This window comes from Poecilia mexicana, unplaced genomic scaffold (genome assembly GCF_051168715.1).
Source record: "Poecilia mexicana isolate PSO_F unplaced genomic scaffold, ASM5116871v1 scaffold_2, whole genome shotgun sequence".
Lineage (NCBI taxonomy): Eukaryota > Metazoa > Chordata > Actinopteri > Cyprinodontiformes > Poeciliidae > Poecilia > Poecilia mexicana.
The window spans coordinates 2,454,452-2,473,079 of NW_028263371.1; the positions used below are offsets into that span (position 1 = coordinate 2,454,452).

Consider the following 18,628-nt stretch of genomic DNA (forward strand, 5'->3'; position numbering starts at 1 on the left):
CTTATAAGAGCAGGTTTTTGTTAATAGTAGGAGCAACTTTATTTAAAAAAAAAAAAAAGGTGTACAGCTCAGACATATAGTGGCTTGCTAAAGAATTCATACACCTTGAATTTTTCCACATTTTGTCACATTGAAAACGAATATATGTCATTGGAATTGTATGTGAAAAAATACAAAGTGGGATACAATTATGAAATAGAAAAAATTATACACAATTAAAAATAGTTTTTACAAAATAAAAAATCTGAAAAGTGCAGTGTAAAAAAGTATTCAACCCCCTTTTGCCTGTAACCAACTGAGTGGAACTCAGTGCTGCCAATTACCTGTGGGATGCTTCATGTTCTTACCTGCATTAGGACAGATTATGAAAATTAATTGTTGTTCTAACTCTGGCATATTTACCTGCATTTCCATTAAAAATGTGCACAAAGATTTGCAAGTGTTCTGCTAATGCTGAAAAAACACAATTTCGCAATTGCGGTGTTTCCATTAAATTAAAAAGGCAATGAAAAAAAAAATCACACCTTATTTACCTGAATAAGTTTGTTCACGTTTTAAGTTATTAAAATCACGCTGCGCCATGATCCTCCAACTACTTCCTGTTGTCTTCTTTTTCTTCTTCTTCTTCGTGGGTTGTGCCTGTGGCAACATCCGGTTGTTGGCTTACTCCACAAAAGTAAACCAATTTCGATACGACCAGAAGAAGAAGAAAAACCTCAACACGCGCCAAAACGTTTATTGAAAAAAAACGAGTTTTTCTAAGTTCACATATTTCAATTAAGCGAATTTATTTTTGAAATGTCGAATTCCGTATTTATATGGCCAATGGAAAAGCGGCTCTTGATGCTGACTGTTGACTTGATGGATGCATTGTCCTAATTTACTGGGTTTATCTGCTGGACTGATTACAACTGTGATTCAAACAAAACTTCAAAATACGCTTTTGAGTTGTTGCTCCTCAATAACGGAAAGCTGTGTTTTTATCCGTAGATCTGATTGGGAGAACAAAAACACGACGTCTGGACCACAGGTATGACTCTACCGTTTGAGTTAAACGTGAGGAGGAGCTGATACGTATCGTAGCTGCTCATTCAGTAGCTATTTGTAGAAACCAACTATTCAAATGATCGCAGTGTGAACAACAGTGACGCCGTTAAAACCACGGAACACACAGATATGCTGTTCAGTCTGTGTTTACAGCTATGCAGATCAATTAGATCGACGGTGATGAACAACAAGAAGGAGGACTGGAGATGTTTTCCTTCCCCTTCCTGCTCTGTGTTCTTTAATGAGGAGCCGCCTCTGTCTCAGGTGACGAGGCAGCTCGTCAACATCAAACTGAACCTCCACCGTCTTCACTCTGAGAGTTAAACAGCCATAATGTCTGCATAATGAGTCATGCTTAAAGGAGTGCTTTTATACAGGATTTAACTTGAAGTTTGACATATATTACCGTGGCACTGCGTTAGCGTAAGGCTATCTAGGTTAGTTGCATCCAAACTTGCATTTAATTTGACAAAGTTTGGATGGAACAAGTCCGCTGTTTTAGTAGTTTCATTGGGAGATGTTTTGTCTGTATCTCAGCACAGAATTATTTGTCTTTTTATCCTTTAATTTGCTGTTTGAAGTACATCAGTGGTGTCAAAAGTCGGTCCTGCTCAGTAGAAGGCCTAAGAACATTGACCTGCTGAGGAGGTTGTTACTACAACCGTGGAGAGAACTGAAACATGCAGGATGCCGGCCATCGAAGACCAACTCTGGACACCACTGAAGTACATGATGTGATGGAAAATTCTTGTTTAAAGTGTTGGGTTTTTTTCTTCTCCTTTTGTGTGTCACTAAATTTCCCCTTTTTATCTCTTTCTGTGGAAACCTTAATGCATTTATGAGTTTGGTTGTTTTTAGTTTTCCTTTATTGTCAGCACATTGGGTGGCTATTTTTGATAATTATGACAATGTCTGATATTTAGCATAAAGATTTATGATTTGTTTTAACGTCCTACTTTGTTATTCTGCTCTTATCTACAAGTTATACAGGAATGATCATGTTTTTTAATAACTTTTTCTTAAATTCTTATTTTTAGTCAAGGACCACTGTCTTCTCTACGAGCTGCTATCAAGAGAAGTATGTTTTTATATATATGTATATATACATACACATCAGGGAAATTCTTTTTTTTTATCATTCATTGAAGCTAAAAATAAGTCATTTTCAGACAAATGCTTGTGAAATCCTTTAGCTTTTTATTTTTTACCACTTTTTTTATTCAATTATATTTTGAAACCTTTTTTTTTAAAGTGATAGTTGTGTATTTTTAAAAGCAAGCAGATCAAAGTTCGTGAATGTATCTTTCTTCTTTCAGCAAGAACAAACTCTCAAGGTGACAACAGAGCAGAGAGGAGGTAAATATTTTATTAATCCATCATTCTTCTATTTACATCTTGATGGTGTTGTTTGCTCATGAAGGTGCGGAAATGTCAGGCATGAGGCAACCTCATCGGCTGCCAGGGCTAAATCTGTATTTATCGTGTTTGAATTGAACTGAAAGTGTTGGTCTGTGTGTGTATGGTGGTTTGTCTCTGTGGTGTGGCGTTCTCAGTAAGCGCTTGCTGTTTGTCCTTCAGGCGACCAAACATCACCATCGTCTCAGTGGAACCTCTGACCAGAAGCGCCTGGTTCACCGGAGGCCCAGTGGTTTTTCCTCCTCAAACAGGCTGGTCCACTGCCATCCCCACTGCTTCACAGGTAGGCTTTCTCTTCATATTTGCTGCATATACCTAGGGATACACAATATATCAGCACTAAAATCAATTAGTCAGTAGTCATAAAATGATATTAGTCATTTTTTAACATATTGGTTTTGGTCAAATAAATAAAACTAGTCCAATCAATATTTTTTTTCATCTTGTCGCAATCTGTTTCTGTTTTTTTTTTTTTTTAAAGGTGTTGAAACGGTTGAAAAATATGTATATCATCAGTATTTATGGCTCATCAGCCGTACCAGCAATATCAATGTCAGATATCGATATGGTCCCAAATTTTCATATCAGTGCATCCCTAAAACAATAAATAACTAAAAAGACTTAATTTCACAGACATTTCCTAATACTGGGACATATCAATACACTCAGATACAAGATAACATCAGACGCTCTTTTTCATGACTCAGCTGCCACCATCCTATGACCAGGTGATTAAAGAGAAGACACAGACAGAGCAGCCGGCCAAGCCCACTGCGGCCCCACATCAGAGTGGAACACAGACCCAGCTGCTTAGGAAACACTCTGATCCACACTGCGGCGCCGCCTCGCCACATCCAGGGAGAAGCCCTGCAGGTGAGGCCTGATCCTGGGATCTCGTTGCCTTACACAAGTGTCTTTCAAAGTAGAGGCTGTGATAAGGGGCGCTGTGGGGGCCTCTTAAAGCTGGAAGGAAGATGAGGGGGAAAAATGCAAAAATAAAAGATATTGAAATGGCATGCATTTTTTTAATCTTAAATTTTTCATTGTAATTTCTGTTTTGTCATTTAAAAAATAATAATTTATTTATATGTTATAACTGATGCTCATTTTCAGGTTGGTTGCCTCAAGCTAGCATAGCTAGCAAGAAATGGAGAAGTTTCTGACAAGAAAAGGAGTGAAGGAACCGTGCTACAAAAAATCATGAGAACTGTGGGAATAAAATAAAAACATATTTTCGTATCAAAAGAGGGGATTGTAATAAGACTGTTATTTGATATTGTCTGATGAAATTTTCTGTCACAGAATAAACTTATTGCCATCTAAAATCAGAAGTTATGAGGAAGCGCTTATGCTAAATTAATGTAATAACTATTGAACAGTGAATAAAAATGATACTAAAAGTTGATGTTTCTTTACATATTTTGTAGCATTGTTTGTGGGTTTGCCAAGCGGGTCCCTGCCAGAGGTTAATTCTCTATGGAGGGCCATGGCATGGAAAGGTTTGGGAACCCCTGCCTTATATCAAAGTACAGGTTCATCTCAATAGAAGAGCTTCAAATTAGCAAAAGACATTAGAGACCTGTTGTTGTTGCTGCTGTTGTACCAATTGTCCAGACCGGATGGGACCACTCAGGTCTTCTGGTTCTGGTCTGGTCCTCATCCCCAGAACCAAACACAGAGGACCAGCATTCAGTTTATATGCTCCACTAGCCTGGAACAAACTTCCAGAAAACTGCAAAACAGCGGAAACACTGAGTTCCTTTAAATCAAGGCTAAAAACTTGCCTGTTTGGAGTTGCTTTTGATTCATAATAACATAATAAATGTAATGTTCACTGCTTTTTTCATAGCTGGTTACTTTATTATGTTTTTATGGTGTAACGCACTTTGAACTGCTTTGTTGCTGAAATGTGCTATACAAATGAAATTGACTTGATTCTTCTGGCCTCTGTTGGGCTCTAACTGTGATTTTCTTTCTGTGTTCAGCTAACAAGCCCCAAAAGCCTCCGAGGTCTTCATTTCCAAAAGCATCGGAGGTAAAAAGAGGCGTAAAGGTTGTAGATAGATCAGCGGAGCACACCAGTACAGAGGGTTGTAGTCGTCCCTGTGATCCAGACCACTGGGGATCTGATGAGTCTGTCCCCCAACGTACGAGCAGATCCGTCACCGTCCACTGGACAAACGTGACTGATCATCAGTCTGACTCTGCTTCTGTTCAGCGTGCTGCTTCAAACCTAGACAACGCTCAGAGACCTGTTCCACGTCCCCGAACGAAACTGAACAAAAACGACACAAAAGAGGAGCATCAGACTTTGGTTACACTTGGAGAAAACTGTGACGTGTTTCAGTCTTTTCCACGAGACGTTCCCATCAATAAGTACTTGGAGGAATTACTGGAGGTCTTCGGTGAACGTAGCGCGTGTGAGGAGGGCCGGTACTACATCAACCAGTTGTATGAGAAGTCGTTGGATGAAGATGCAGATGGAACAATGAGTGACAACCAAAATCACCGAAACATCCGTGCCAGGATTCAAGCTTTTGAGAGCCAAACTGGTACCGAAGAGGACAATGGGTCACAAGCAGCCACACCGAACCTTCCACCCAGGAGGGCCACCTACAGACCCCCAGTTGCTTCTAAACCTCCTGCAACTTTTAAACCTAATGGCACGAATAACTCCAGTCAGAACATGTTCGCTTCTCAGAACTCACAAAACCAAGAACCGCTCACCAGACCCAAGCCTCCTACCAAACCAGTGGGGCATTCGGTGAGAGAGGAGCTGGAGGCCTTACACAGCAAGGGGGGTCAGCCCCACAGGTCGCGACCTTTCGGGTTGACCAGGTCCGACGGCGTCGACAAAGAGGAACCGGCTCCGCTTCCGCCCGTACCGCCGGTGAAACCATTCAAAGAGCCACTCAGACCCAACCTGAACATAAACAACCACAACTCACACGAGGAGAGTGAGAGTGTGGCCGGCCCAGTCAGTGAGTAGAGCTTTGTTTCTGTTAGATGGCCTGCTCCGGCGAAAGATTGAATCATTCTTTAAGTTTGTAATTAGGGCTTAAAAATAACATTTTCGTACCGATCCGATTTTTAGCAATTTAGTTTTTCTCGTTTTCTTTTTTGAAAAGAAATCAGAGATGACAGAAAATACCATGTTCCACTGGCAGATTATTTCACTTGTAACAGGACATTTTCCCCAGGAGTGAAATAATCTGCCAGTGGAACTTGAATATTTTTCATCAATATTAAGGAATTATTGACTTAAGACAAGCTCCTATATCTTGTAAGCTAGCTATATCTTATTTCAAGTGTACTAAGACAGTCACATTAGAAACTAGACCAAAACTACTTGGTAAGATTTTGTGTTTTTGCAGTGCATCATGGATGTCCAACCTTTTCTTGTCAATGCAGGGTAACTACATGGCTAATCGGTCGGCTTTCTCTCTTTGTTCAGAAAAAGTGCCGCTCAAACCTCAGTATAGTTTGGCTGGCGATGTCAGCTCTGTCAGCAGACAGGGCACATGGAAAAGACCAACCACCATCAGGGTTCCTAGCAAGGCTGCTTCAGGTGAGCGTGGAGTTTCATCTTAACAGGTCCAGAGTGGAATTTGTGTGATTTCCACACATTTTTACCTGCTGTCAGCACTTTTACCAAGCTATGTCAGAGCCTTGAGTTGGTCATATTTTTCCCATTAAACATGGCTCTCTCTTCAATGACAGATAACTTTCTGGATGATGCTCCTCCTCTTCCAGTTAAAAAGCCCGTAGGATCAACAAACTCCTCCTCAGCGAGCTATAAGGAGACCCTTAGATCCTCAAAGTCATTTCAGGTGAGACTGACTTCACCGAGAGCCAGAAGTGTGAAAGGCATGAGAATCTTCACAGGCTGAAAGGTTCTGCTGACAGTTTATAAGCAGCTAATATCTTGCCTTCAGTAGGAAAGTCTTAAATCTTTATAGTGTAAATGTGGTGTCAGTGGTTCTACTGTGCAGCCCACCTTTACCTCACATGTTTAATAGGAGTATTGAAAATCTGTCATGTTGTTGCTTTGCAGAACACTTTCAGCGCCGGACCAGAGCCGCCGCTTCCACCCAGGTCAGTTAAAACAGTTTTTATATCCCAAACCGCAAAAACACAAAATCTTACCAAGTATTGTTAGTCTAGTTTACAGTCCAAATATTTTAGAATACATGAAATAAGACAAAACTTACAAGTAACTTTTCTGCAAGATATAGGAGCTTGTTTAAGTCGATAAGATGTGACCCAGCTGAGGGTTCCTGATGGGTTTTGTGCTTCAGGAAGCCCAGTGGGAACATAAGCCTCCCTCCCCGGCCCCCTCCGGCCAAGACGGGCCCCGGCAGACCTCCCCCCCCCAGCCTTCAGGCAACGGGTCGATCTCAGTCGGAGCCGCAGCGATCTTCGCCAAAGTTCAAGTCTCAGAAGCCGACCAAGAAAGGCCTGGTGCTGCCTCCCAGGCCCGCTCCGGGCCACCGCCTCTACAACAACTACATGGTGAGAAAGATACTGGCTCAGAGCTCTGCGTGTGTTTGAAATTCATCTTTCTGAGACGGCGTTTCAGTTTTGGGTTGTCGCCACCAGCTCCCGCTCCCTCACGGGATCGCATCTGCTGATTTTGACGGGAGGAACTCGGAGGAGCTGACTCTGCAGGTGGCTGAAACATCCACAGCGTCGTTCTGTGTAGACTGAGTTCTACAGAACCTTATGAATTTGGTGGTTTCCTAACAGAAAGATGAAGTAGTTCTGCTTCTGGAGAAGATCAGCCACAGTGAGTTTGAATGCCAGATCGGAGAAACCAGAGGGAGAGTCCACAAGTCCCGAATGAAGATCATAACTCCTCTGGACTCTGATTTTTCACACCCACAGGTAATTAATTGGTTTAGGAAATGAATCTGTGGAGGCTAAGCGCTAGTTTGAGAGCTGATCTGTTTCCCTGCAGGAAGAAGGTGCAGCTGCTTCGGGTGGATGTGCCGATGGGCTCAAGGTGAAGGCTCTGCATGACTTTGTTCCAGGTAAGAGTTTACGTTCTTTGACTCTGCATTTATAATTAACTGACAATTAAAACCCAACCCCCATTATATTGTTCTAATATTGTCAGAAATGTGCTCTTTAATGATGTGCTTCTTTTTTAATTAAATTTTATTTATTCTTTTTTTTTTTTCAAGAAAAAAAAAGCATATTAAGAAAAATTTAGCCTTTCTTATTACAGAAAGACAGTTGGCCCTCTTAACTAAGAGGGAAAAAAACAGGCTTTTAAGAAAATAATAACCGATAGTCGATCAATAAGAATCAACTGTAACTCATTAATTGATAACTTTCATCTCTGCCATGTACTAATCAGCTGACTTTTAAAAGCAGCTGGTTACACTCTTTATTTAAGGGAATTTAAGGAAACGGAGGTGAATACTAAATTTCTTGATGTTTTGCTCTGGAGATGGTGTTTTTTTTGTTTTTGTTTTTTTCTTATTTTCTTAAAACAATCTTAGAAAATCCAGTGTTTTATTTGAGACTTTAAATCTTTGGTTGTGACCACAGAGGGCCCGTCGGAGCTGAGCCTCTCAGCAGGAGACGTTGTGACTGAGGTGGAGCAGGTGGACAGCCAGTGGTACAGAGGCACCTGTAACGGCTCCACTGGGTTCTTTCCCATCAGTTATGTCGAAGTACTGGTAAGTTTCAAGCAAGCACCCATTCTATAAATATAACGTAGAGAAAATCTATGAATGAATGAAAGGAAGTTGATGGTGATTTTGTTTTTTTTCCCTCAATTAGTCCAAATCACCCACACCGTTAGCCAAGAAGAAGAAGACGCAAGCTGCCTCCGTCAGGTACTGTTCTGTTGGGTTTTGAACCTTTGCGTTGTCTTTGTCCAACCATCCCAAGAGGCTGACCGGACATGTGAATTGTCCCCAGCAGCGGTCCCAGGTGTGTGGCCCGGTTCGAGTTCGAGGGGGAGCACAGCGACGAGCTGTCCTTCTCGGAGGGGGACGTGATCCAGCTGAAGGAGTACGTGGGGGAGGACTGGGCTCGGGGGCAGGTCGGCGTCTCCGTGGGCATCTTCCCTCTGAACTTTGTGGAGGTCATCGAGGATCTGCCTCCACCTCCGAGGCAGCAGCCGGGTCCGGCTGCCGGGGTGGCGCTGCCAGGTGAGGACGATTCACACCTCATGTTGGTTCTGCTTTAGCTAAAGTAATCTGAACCGGGTTCAGGCTCATCCTGTCATCTTAAAGGGGCAGTATTATGTAAAATAGACTGGGTTTTTTAGCTTTACCTGGAGTGACCATAAATGTATTAATTTATTCATAAATGAAGTCACATGAACAATACAGTAGATGAACAGAATGGGATTGTGGTTATAATTAATGTCGGAAGAGTTCACACAAGGCAGCCATGTTAGCTTACTACATTAGCGGTAGCATCTCCCGGAAAATTACGACTTTACTAAGGCTGCCTGTCTCAGTCTCACCAAAGACAACATACAAACAACCCGGAAAGACGCCACCCATCAGTTCTCTTTAAAGATTCTAGACTCGGCGCAAGTGGTATTCCTTTTTGAAATAAAACACGGGAAAATTGGGTGTGGGACAGCCAAGAGAAGGGGGGAGGGGGTTGGGGATCTAGGAGGTAGCGAAAACTAATATGCCAGCATTACACGGTGTAAGATTAACAACGGCCCAAACCCGTGTTTCAAATCAAGCTTTAAGATAATGTATCAAACTTCATGCGCAAAATAAAATATACTACAGAAATATGAAAGCATAGACTCACTGTTGGGGTTGGGTTTGCGTTCGCCTCCATGGTCGCCAGCCTCGGAGATGCTTGGGTCATGTGATTGGCTGGGTGTTGAATTCTGACAATGATTGCTAATGTCTGTGACCTGAAGTAACCTTACCATTTTAGTACAGCGAATTTTTAGACGCTGAATTTGAGACGATTTTTTGCATTTTTTTATTCAAATTCTGATGGCACATATTTACTTCCATAAAAAATCCTTTAATCTCCCATGCAACCATTCAGCTGTGGAAAACCTCTGGGTGAACCTAACAGCTGGTTAAAATGTTGTCAAAGGGTTAAAAGGCGGAGTTTCAAAAAGAGCGGGAGTTTTTAAAGAGACAGAGGCCCAATTTCAAGGCGCTAAATTACAAAATCAATTATAGCAACTAAAGATAATATAGTTACTTGATTGTGCTATAAAATATGCCATAATACTGCCCCTTTAATGAAATGACCTCATCCGTTCTTCAGTCTTCATGGAGTTGCTTCTCTTGCCTCAGAGGAATTTGTGCCTCTGTTTTTGTTTCATTAAAGTCCGGTCCAGACGGAGGAGACTCTGCATCCAAATATAAGTCAGCAACTCCGGCAACTCCTCTGCTTCCATGTACATTAATGTTCAGCTGTTCTGTTTGACCAACAAAATGTTTCAAGTTTACAGTAAATAAAAGATTAGTTTCAGTTGTTATTTTCCCCCAGAGGTGGATTGATTACAACTTCAATGACTGGGGAAAAGAAAAACTAAAAATAATAATTGGATGCACAAGATTTTATCCGCATTGGGTCAAACTTATAGGTGAATTATGGGTTCAAACAAGCCACGGGCGTCGAGTTCCACATTGACCTTTTTACAGGCATCAACAGGCTCCTGGCATCATCTTGGCTCAATATGTGAGATTTGGTGGAGTTTATTTGAACCAGTTAGTTTCCTGACATGGATCCAGCTTTGAAGTCAACAAACTGTCTACAGAGTGAAGGTTGGGCTTTGACAGGAAGCTCCAGAAGCTCCATGTTAGCCTGCTGCAAACATTGTTTGGGATCATTGTCCTGTTGGAACACCAATCTGGACCCAAACACAAACTGTGCAGTGCAGTACTACCACTGTCAGAAACCCCACAACATGGTTGCCACCACCGTGCTTCACAGTGAGCCGACAGTTTTCTGGTCTGTGTTCTCTGACCATAAGACTTTTCTCCAGATGCCATTTGAGTCTACAGAAGCTGAGATCGGACGGAGCAGCATCATTTTTTTCCTGATGGTTTTCTCAAGATAACGAGTAAATCTTGAGAAACAAACTGAGTGTCGGTACAACTCAACCATGAGGACAACCAGAAACGTTAGTCCGGCTCGAAGACGTCATTGCGGGACCAGTAGCCCCGTTTTTCCGTTGTTCCAGGACGAATCAGGCAGCTAACTTTCTTGTCAGAGCGACTGAGTGCCTCAGATTATTAGGAGACTTGGACACAAATACTTGTTCCAACAATATCAGGCACATCAAAGATGGTCTTAGTGCAGATGTAGGCTAGCGGTTGGCTTGTTGAAGCACCCTGTAATGAGCTCAGTTGCAAATGAAGACACCTGCAGCAGGCTGGAACTCTGCCAGATCCTGTGTCAAATGTAAACTTAGTGCTGCTTCATTATTGTTATTGTTTCCACAGGTCTTGCTGCTCATTCTGCCTTTGGACAAGCAGCAGCTGCCAAACCTGCCCAGGTAGCCATTATTTACACAAGCATTAACGTCACCAAAGATCAGACTGGAACACATGAACCTAAAACAGAAAACTCAACGGATGCTTATGACTTAAATTTACATTCTGATTCTTCTGTTCGTCCTCAGACCGCCAGGTCCGGTGTGCAGTGGGCGGTGGCTCTGTACGACTATGCGGCAAAGACCCAGGACGAGCTGTCATTTCAGAAAGACGATTGCATCCTGATCACCGAGCACCTGAGCGAGGAGTGGAGCAGTGGCAGGCTCAACGGCAGGGAGGGCATGTTTCCCAGGGCCTTCGTCGACATCTCGTCAGGTACAGGGAGTTCTCAGCAGGGTGTTAATGGTTCTAAAAGCTGAAAACTTAACCGCCAAAAGTTTAATGTGCAAACCTAACCCTGCACGATGAGGAGAAAGTTCTCTATTCAGATGTTCAGTATTTAATCATATGACAAACTGATCAATAAATATGCATGTCATAACCCGATCCATGTGAACAGAGAACCAGCAGATGTGGAGAGAATGTCGCCCTCACTTGTGCAGCTGAAGCTGTTTCATCTGAGACTGCATTCACACCAGCCCTGTTAAATCTGCTTTAATCCAACTCCAGTAGATTTGTTTAGAAAGTCCGGTTTGCTTGGGGATGTGTGAACACTTAATCCAACTCTGGTCCCCCTACAATCCTCGGTTTCAGGTCGGTTGAAGTGAATTCTGGTGTGGTTCAAATGTATGTGTGAATGCCAAGCGGTTCAGAGACCACTCCAGAAGCAGGAAGTGGAGTAAAGCGCAGGGCACTCTGGGTAAATACAACCAAAAGTAGCACTAGAGGCAGAAATGACCTGTAGATTTATTTATTTATTTTTATCAAAACAAAAGAGAAATCCTCCAACAGCTAAAATCACATGCTGTATCACGATATAAGGGTGTGATATCAGTCAATATAGATAACTTTTGTTCAGTTTTTTTGTTTTAAAATATCTGATATCCTGCCAAACTGATGACAAGTTTTCCTGTTTTATCCACAGTTTTCTCTCCAAATAGTTTTTATTTTTCAGCAGTTTTGAGGCACAGTGGCAAGACATAAAACTGCTGCTGCACAAGTTACTCAACAGGTTGTTTCTTTGTAACCAAAGAGCGAATGAGTGTGTTGATGGTACCAACCTTGCGTAGCTCGCCATGAGAGGTAAAGAGGTTATAGACTTTTCTCTGCCTACATCTCCCAGAATGCTGCTTGATTCTGGATCAGAGTTCAATGTAATTATTGGACATTTTATTGGATGTATCTTCTATTGATTATGTTATTGCATTAAATATTATTATTGGTTTGTCGGCCATCCCGGCATTTTGCAAAGAAGGAAGCTGTGGTCAGCATCTTCTTCAGAGGTTTTTGTGTAGTTTCCTTCAGTAGTTCTTGGTGCAGCGCCACCACAGGTGAGGAGGGCAACATGTATTTCAAAGGGTTTGGTTGGTTTGACTCAGTGCAGGGTGAAAGTTAACCGCAGCAGCTGAAGATGGAACAAATGTAATTTTGGCCCTCAATCGAATATCACCTACTGAACTATCAGGTGTGAAAACAGCTTAGTTGAGCGCCAATAAACGGTGAAGATTAACGCATTGCTGTGTTCCTCATCAGGAGAGCAGCAGGACGGAGCCGCTGGCTGCCTGATGGGAACGGCTCTGTACAGCTTCACATCAGACTGTGAGGAGGAGCTCTCACTCAAGGTACGGTGGTGTTTGTCATATTCATTCTTCATTCTCAATACGGAACCAAAACTCAGGCCCCAGCCCACCTGTCCTCTTCCTTCACCCGCAGGTCGGGGACATCGTCACCAACCTGGCGTCAGTGGATGATGAATGGTTTCTGGGGGACTTGAGGGGAAAACGGGCCCTCGTCCCTAAAAACTATCTACAAGTTATTGATTAACGGACTTGTGGATTAAACCGGTGGACGTTTAATCAGTCGTGTTTGGAAAGCATTATAACTTAAACAGTATTTAAAGTTGTGCAACTTTTCTCAAGCATTTACTGAATTACGTTCCAAATAAAGATTTTTATCAGTATTTCTCTAGGTCTATTCTGAATTTAACTGAACACTTGCTCCCCCTAGTGGTTCTTCATCATCCATGCTACTGAAATGTTTGGCCCTTACAGATTTTTAGTGTATTAATTATTTGCTCTCTAATCTGAATAAGTCTGCACCAGAATTTGACCAGCAGTAGCCTCCAGTCCTCTTTGATTAAAAGCTGAAGTGTGTAAGTTATTACCACTCCTGATATTATTATTAATAATATACTTGATAACTCAAATGTACGAGATTAAATGCATTTCAGTTCAAGAACTGAAACTCTATTAAAATGATCTTTTAGGGTTTTTTTTTTTTTTGCTTCCAGTTAATGGAGAACCCAGAATTCAGCTTCTCGGAAAATTTGACTGGAAACGACCACAAATTATGGCAGAACCTAATCATGCGAGACACCAGATATGAGATGGTTATTCTCTACAAATATTGACCCCTATGAATCAACTGCATCAGTTCATGGGAAGTTTAGTGGAAAGAAAATGTGCACAATCCAACAGGAGGAACCAGTTTTGACTGTAAAGCAAAGTCCATCAGAGAGTTGGCTGGAGATTCTTAAGGTGTGGAGTGGAAAAATCCCAAGATCTCCCAGCTATGAGGATGGAGGTGGAGGCATCATGTTTTGGGGAAGCTTTTTCTAGACAACTGCAAGGTGTGGAGCAGATGGGGAAAAACCAATCTGTTTGCTCAGCTCCTCAGCAGTCTCAGGCTGACCGCCTCCAGAACTCTCTGCAGCAATTACAGCAGGAAACGTTTCACTATGATGGTCAAGACCTTGTACCTCTGGAAACCTCTGAACATTTCATTAATCCCTCATATCTCTATATCACTATGAATAAAGTTACTGAAATGAACTCTGAATTATTTATTGAATATGACCTTTTATAGTAAGAACTGACACCAAAAGCAGCTCCTTCACAAACACAGCCACAGACACGTTTGTTGGTCATTTACATGTTTTATTAAATCTGTTGGGGTGTTCAGACAGTCTCCTGGATGGGGGGCTCATAACCATCGGCCCTCTCCACCTTGGCTCCGGTGTCATCCCCAGAAACCTTTGCGGTGGTGGTGGAGCCGCCTTCACCGTGGAGCTCCATCAGTTTGCCCACTGGAATGAAAAAGAACAAATTTGTTTCTTTTCCTCCTGCCAGTAACGGTGCTGAGGCAGTGATGTCCAAGTTAGAGAGGAGCATCAGCTGATCTCAAACAGTAATCAGGCAGTCATATGGGACCGAAACTATTTCATCACACGCTCCCACATGACCGTCAACAGAGGAGGTGGACCTACGTTCAAACTTGGGCTTCTTCAGCATCTTGACCTTGCGGACGTAGACGTCGTGTAGGGGGTAGATGGACTGACACGCCTTCTCTATGTCTTTGCCGACACTGTCAGGGATCCTGAAACGCACCATAAAAAAACAAAGCGCGTCAGACATCTTCCACCCAAACATCAGGAGTTCAGCTTCGGCTTCCCTCTGCTGCTCAGGAAGTGGACTTACAGCTTGTTGACCACTTCCTTCAGGTCGTTGGTCTGGACCTCACGCGTCATGATCTCCATCATCTTCTTGCGGATCTGGCGGACCTGCTGGTGCTGGGCGTACGACGTCTTCCTGATCTGGTTGGTGCGCTTCTTTGTGAATCCCACGCAGAAGAGACGCAGGAGGTATCCGTCGGTCGTCTTCACGTCCACATGGGCCTCGATCATGGTCTGAGGAAGAACACCGGGACACATTCTCAATCTACTGATCAATGCAAATCACAAGACAGCGTGGAGTTTAACTCCTACGATCCGCAGATCTATTTACAAGGCTGATCCAGGTAGAAAACACACATGTTCCAGATGTCCATATCAGCCAGACTGTATGCTAATCTGAACCCCGAATCAGAGAGCGACCATGACACTTTCACTACAGAAGTTTGTTGTCAATCTACTCAAAGCAACAATATATGGAACGATGACTAATAATACTTCATTATGTCACATCTCGATGTGTTGCTTTAGCTTCTCTAATCAGCCGTGCTCACTGATGCACTAATTAACCACAACCCGTGTTGACTGGTAACCATTGTTACTGGTCTCTGCAACATTATACTCAAACTGGGAAAATCATATTCACAAACTAGAGATGCACCGATCAAACAATATCTGAATCTGTGACAATATAGAAAAAACATCTATGTTGGACAATGTGGCTGATCCATAAGGACAAATCTATTCAGTATAAGTCTATGTTTTGTGCTTTTTTTTTCCCCCTTCTTTTTTTTTTAATTTTACATTGTCTGTTCTACTCCTAGTTGCACTGACTGAACAAATTAAAGTTGTTTTTACATGTTTGACCAAGCTTGTGAAGCTAATTGTATATTTAGGTGTGCTATACTGGTGCAGAGTTAGCAAATTAATTTGTAATTTGCACATTTGTCTGATTTTCTGTATCAGCTGATACTAAACCTTTTGCATCGTATCAGAAGTAAAAAAAAAAAAAAAAACGGGGATCCCTATTGGAAAGCCCCACATAGTAAATATCTAAACCAGTACCAATACTGCCACAAAACTAAACCAAATCATCTTCCATTCTTGTTCAGGCTGACAAATGATCAATTTATAAAAAAAAAAACCCAAACAGAATAACTGCAGAAAACAAACATCACCTGAAAAGCTCACCACGGCTTAACAATGAAGCTACTTCCAAACATTACCTGCCACTTCTTGACCATGGAGCACATCTTATCGCGGGTCAGATCCATGCCGTGGAAGTTGGTGAGGCAGTTCTTGCCCTGAACGTCCTCGGTGACAAGCTTGAACTTGCGGAAGGCCACCTCGTCGTTCTGCAGGTCAGCCAGGCTCACCTCGAACACGCGTCCCTTCAGTCCATCAGAGGCAATCCCTGACAAACGAAGAGGAGCGTAAAGAGTTCAAACAACATGACAACATGAAGAGGAGCGGCGATTCAGTCTTATCCTGACGGGACTAGAGTGCGGTCCCACTTTTGACACATTTTAGGTGTCAAAAGTGGGATTTTTTTTTAGTTTCCACCATGGAAATTCCTCATGATTTGAAGCCACAAACATCAACTCTCTTTACAAAAAGACAAAATAAAGAGGTCTGAGGAATATTAGTTTAGCAAATTAAACATATACAACAGTACACCTTTCAAAATGGATATTTTGTTCAACCTTTTGTATCCAGTAGTTGGTATAAACTAGCCTGAACCACATGCTACTGTGCAACCAATACTGCATAAAGTGTTCCTGCTGTTCTAACACATCCATCTTCTTCATCTTTGCATTTTTTTGTAATACATTGTTCATCTAAATCATTATTATTTGTATCCTAAAAAACCCTGTTTGTAGTATAAAAACAAGAAGACAGTAATGGACAATTTGAATGTACAACTTGCAAAAATGAAGTGTTCTACTAACCAAGAACTATTTAGAACCAAGTGATTTTTACAATTCAAAGTAACTAAGAGTATTATAGAATCGTTTAATCCCAACAATCTCTGCATGTAAAGCTGAAAAATACCTACTTATTATCTATTACCAATATCTTTGCTGAAAACACAAGGAAACTATTGTGACTAAATGTTAGCTGTACATTTGTTTTCCCTGTAAGACCCTGTAGAGAAAAATGGTTACATATTAAAGTGTCCCCGGGTACAGAATGCAGACTTACTGGTTCCCTGAGTCCTGGTGACCAAGGTTTTGCCAATGTTGCGGATGTTGAACATGGCTGGTGCCTTCACATCGTACCAGTCCTTCTTAGAGAACGGGTCCACACTGTGAACAAGAAACAGTTTTTAGCTTTAAACTTCTTCAGCACTCTCTAGTGATTCTGAAATGTAACTCAGCCTAACGGTAAACTCTTTCAATTGGTCTGGAGCTAAACTGTGCTGCAGGCAGCTAACTCATCGCTTAACAAAGCACTGCTAACATTTAGCAGCTTCGGCAAATATCGCTACGATAACTGACTACAGAGACACCGAACTCTACCCTCTCTTTAGGCATACTGAAAACAGTCTCTGCGCTTTGTGTAAGTTAAACTAAGGGGTAGAAAACCACATTAAGAAGTTCTGCTAGAGAGCGTGTCTGAGCTCCATACACAGATACAGAGGCCGGCAGCCAAGACCAGCGTCCTCACCTCTACAATCTGTTTAATATCAACTTCATCCGTCACATTTATCTCGCCGAAAGAACAACGGTGAGAAGCAGAACACCTATTCCGTGTACCCGTGAAGAAATTTTTGACTTACATCTTCTTTTTGGCACCTTTTTTGCCGCCTTTGGTCAGCCTCTTATTCTTGCCGACTGCCATGTTGGCTACAGGGAGCGAAAGAGGAGGAAACAGGAAATCTCGCGAGAGTTAAGGAGAACGTCAAGCCGGGGACGTGACACTTGAATTATCGCGGGTTCTGGTCATTTCTGTGGGCTCCCTCTGCTGGTTAAAGGCTGCTTACAAAAATAGTGCGGTCAAACTTTTGAATTTTAAATTTTGCTTTCTTTAAATTAAAATTATTTCACCAATCAATGAAAAATATAAGTCATGCGAACTAATATGTTTAGAGTCCATTAGTTTTTATAGTACGTATTTCATAGCATCCAAAACAACCTTTAAAGTATAGGTTTTGTCTATTTTGGTTATTAAAATTAACATAAAACTTGTTTTTCTTTATTCAAAGAATGTCAAATGAATAATAATAACAACGAAAATACAGCTATTAAAATTAATAAAGGTAAAATCTCAGAATTGTTATCTTGTCAATTGGGCCTGTATTTTAAATTTTTCTTTTTGTTACTTTTGATGATTATGGTCTCCAACTATGAAAACCCTACCTAAATAGGCTTCTCAGAAAATTTGATTGTTAATCTGGAAATATTGACTTGCTGAATATTCAAATGGTTGTAGAGGCATGTTTGAATGATTTTGTGAGGTTCTCAACCTGAAATCAAAAACTGAACCAAATCGGTCTATCAGCACAGGCAATTGATGCAGATGAGAAAATTTTATAGTTACTTAGATTCACAAATTAAAATCTGCATAAGATGAAAAATGACAGGTACAAACCAAAGCATTCATCGGTCATTTATTTAATTGGATAGGAACACAAACATACAACAACTTCTACTCAAAAATACACTTGGCAGACTCAATAATGAAACTTGACTAAACACTCATAAATACAGGTGACTCATACTCAATGGATGTTGTTGAGAATAGACAAATAATACACAATTAATGCCCAATTAAAATGCAAATGTGAGAGGCTCTTTGCTACAAAATTCTATTAGTTTCATTGAAAAAAATTGCATGTTTTTTTTAGTTAGTTATTGTGAATTTTTTTTTATTTTTATTTATTTTTTGTTTATTTCAGATTTTTTATATATATATATATTTTTGGTGCCTGCCCCAAGTTCTGTCAGCTTTATCGTTTTGGTACACTTGGCAAGAAACTTGTGAACTTCGCCTTTCTAGATTTCAGATTAGGAAAGTCAGGGTGCAGTGACGTCCTGGGCTTTGGTACCTTTGGTCTTGGGAGAAGTGGGGCAGCTTTTCCTCATGCAGATCTGAATGGGCAACACACACACACACACGCACG

General features: G+C 41.5%; 2 protein-coding genes across 2 annotated transcripts; one reads left to right on the forward strand and one right to left on the reverse strand.

Moving 5' to 3' along the window:
- Nucleotides 1-818: 818 nt before the first annotated feature.
- sh3d19 (SH3 domain containing 19) lies at nt 819-13,017 on the forward strand. The gene is made up of 21 exons (XM_088003711.1): nt 819-852; nt 991-1,030; nt 2,085-2,125; nt 2,364-2,403; nt 2,626-2,746; nt 3,171-3,336; nt 4,449-5,444; nt 5,918-6,031; nt 6,184-6,293; nt 6,518-6,558; nt 6,762-6,975; nt 7,063-7,131; nt 7,210-7,347; nt 7,421-7,493; nt 8,017-8,147; nt 8,251-8,306; nt 8,392-8,624; nt 10,908-10,960; nt 11,087-11,273; nt 12,591-12,679; nt 12,771-13,017. The coding sequence occupies exons 1-21, from the start codon at nt 819-821 to the stop codon at nt 12,879-12,881; spliced, it is 3,057 nt and encodes a 1,018-aa protein (XP_087859837.1). The 3' UTR covers nt 12,882-13,017.
- Nucleotides 13,018-13,972: 955 nt separating this feature from the next.
- rps3a (ribosomal protein S3A) lies at nt 13,973-17,400 on the reverse strand. The gene is made up of 6 exons (XM_015010759.2): nt 17,285-17,400; nt 16,708-16,811; nt 15,732-15,919; nt 14,534-14,742; nt 14,323-14,432; nt 13,973-14,142 (listed from the first exon to the last, which is right to left on the reverse strand). Exons 1-6 carry the CDS (start codon nt 17,344-17,346, stop codon nt 14,015-14,017), a joined length of 801 nt encoding a protein of 266 aa, XP_014866245.1. The 5' UTR covers nt 17,347-17,400; the 3' UTR covers nt 13,973-14,014.
- Nucleotides 17,401-18,628: the final 1,228 nt, after the last annotated feature.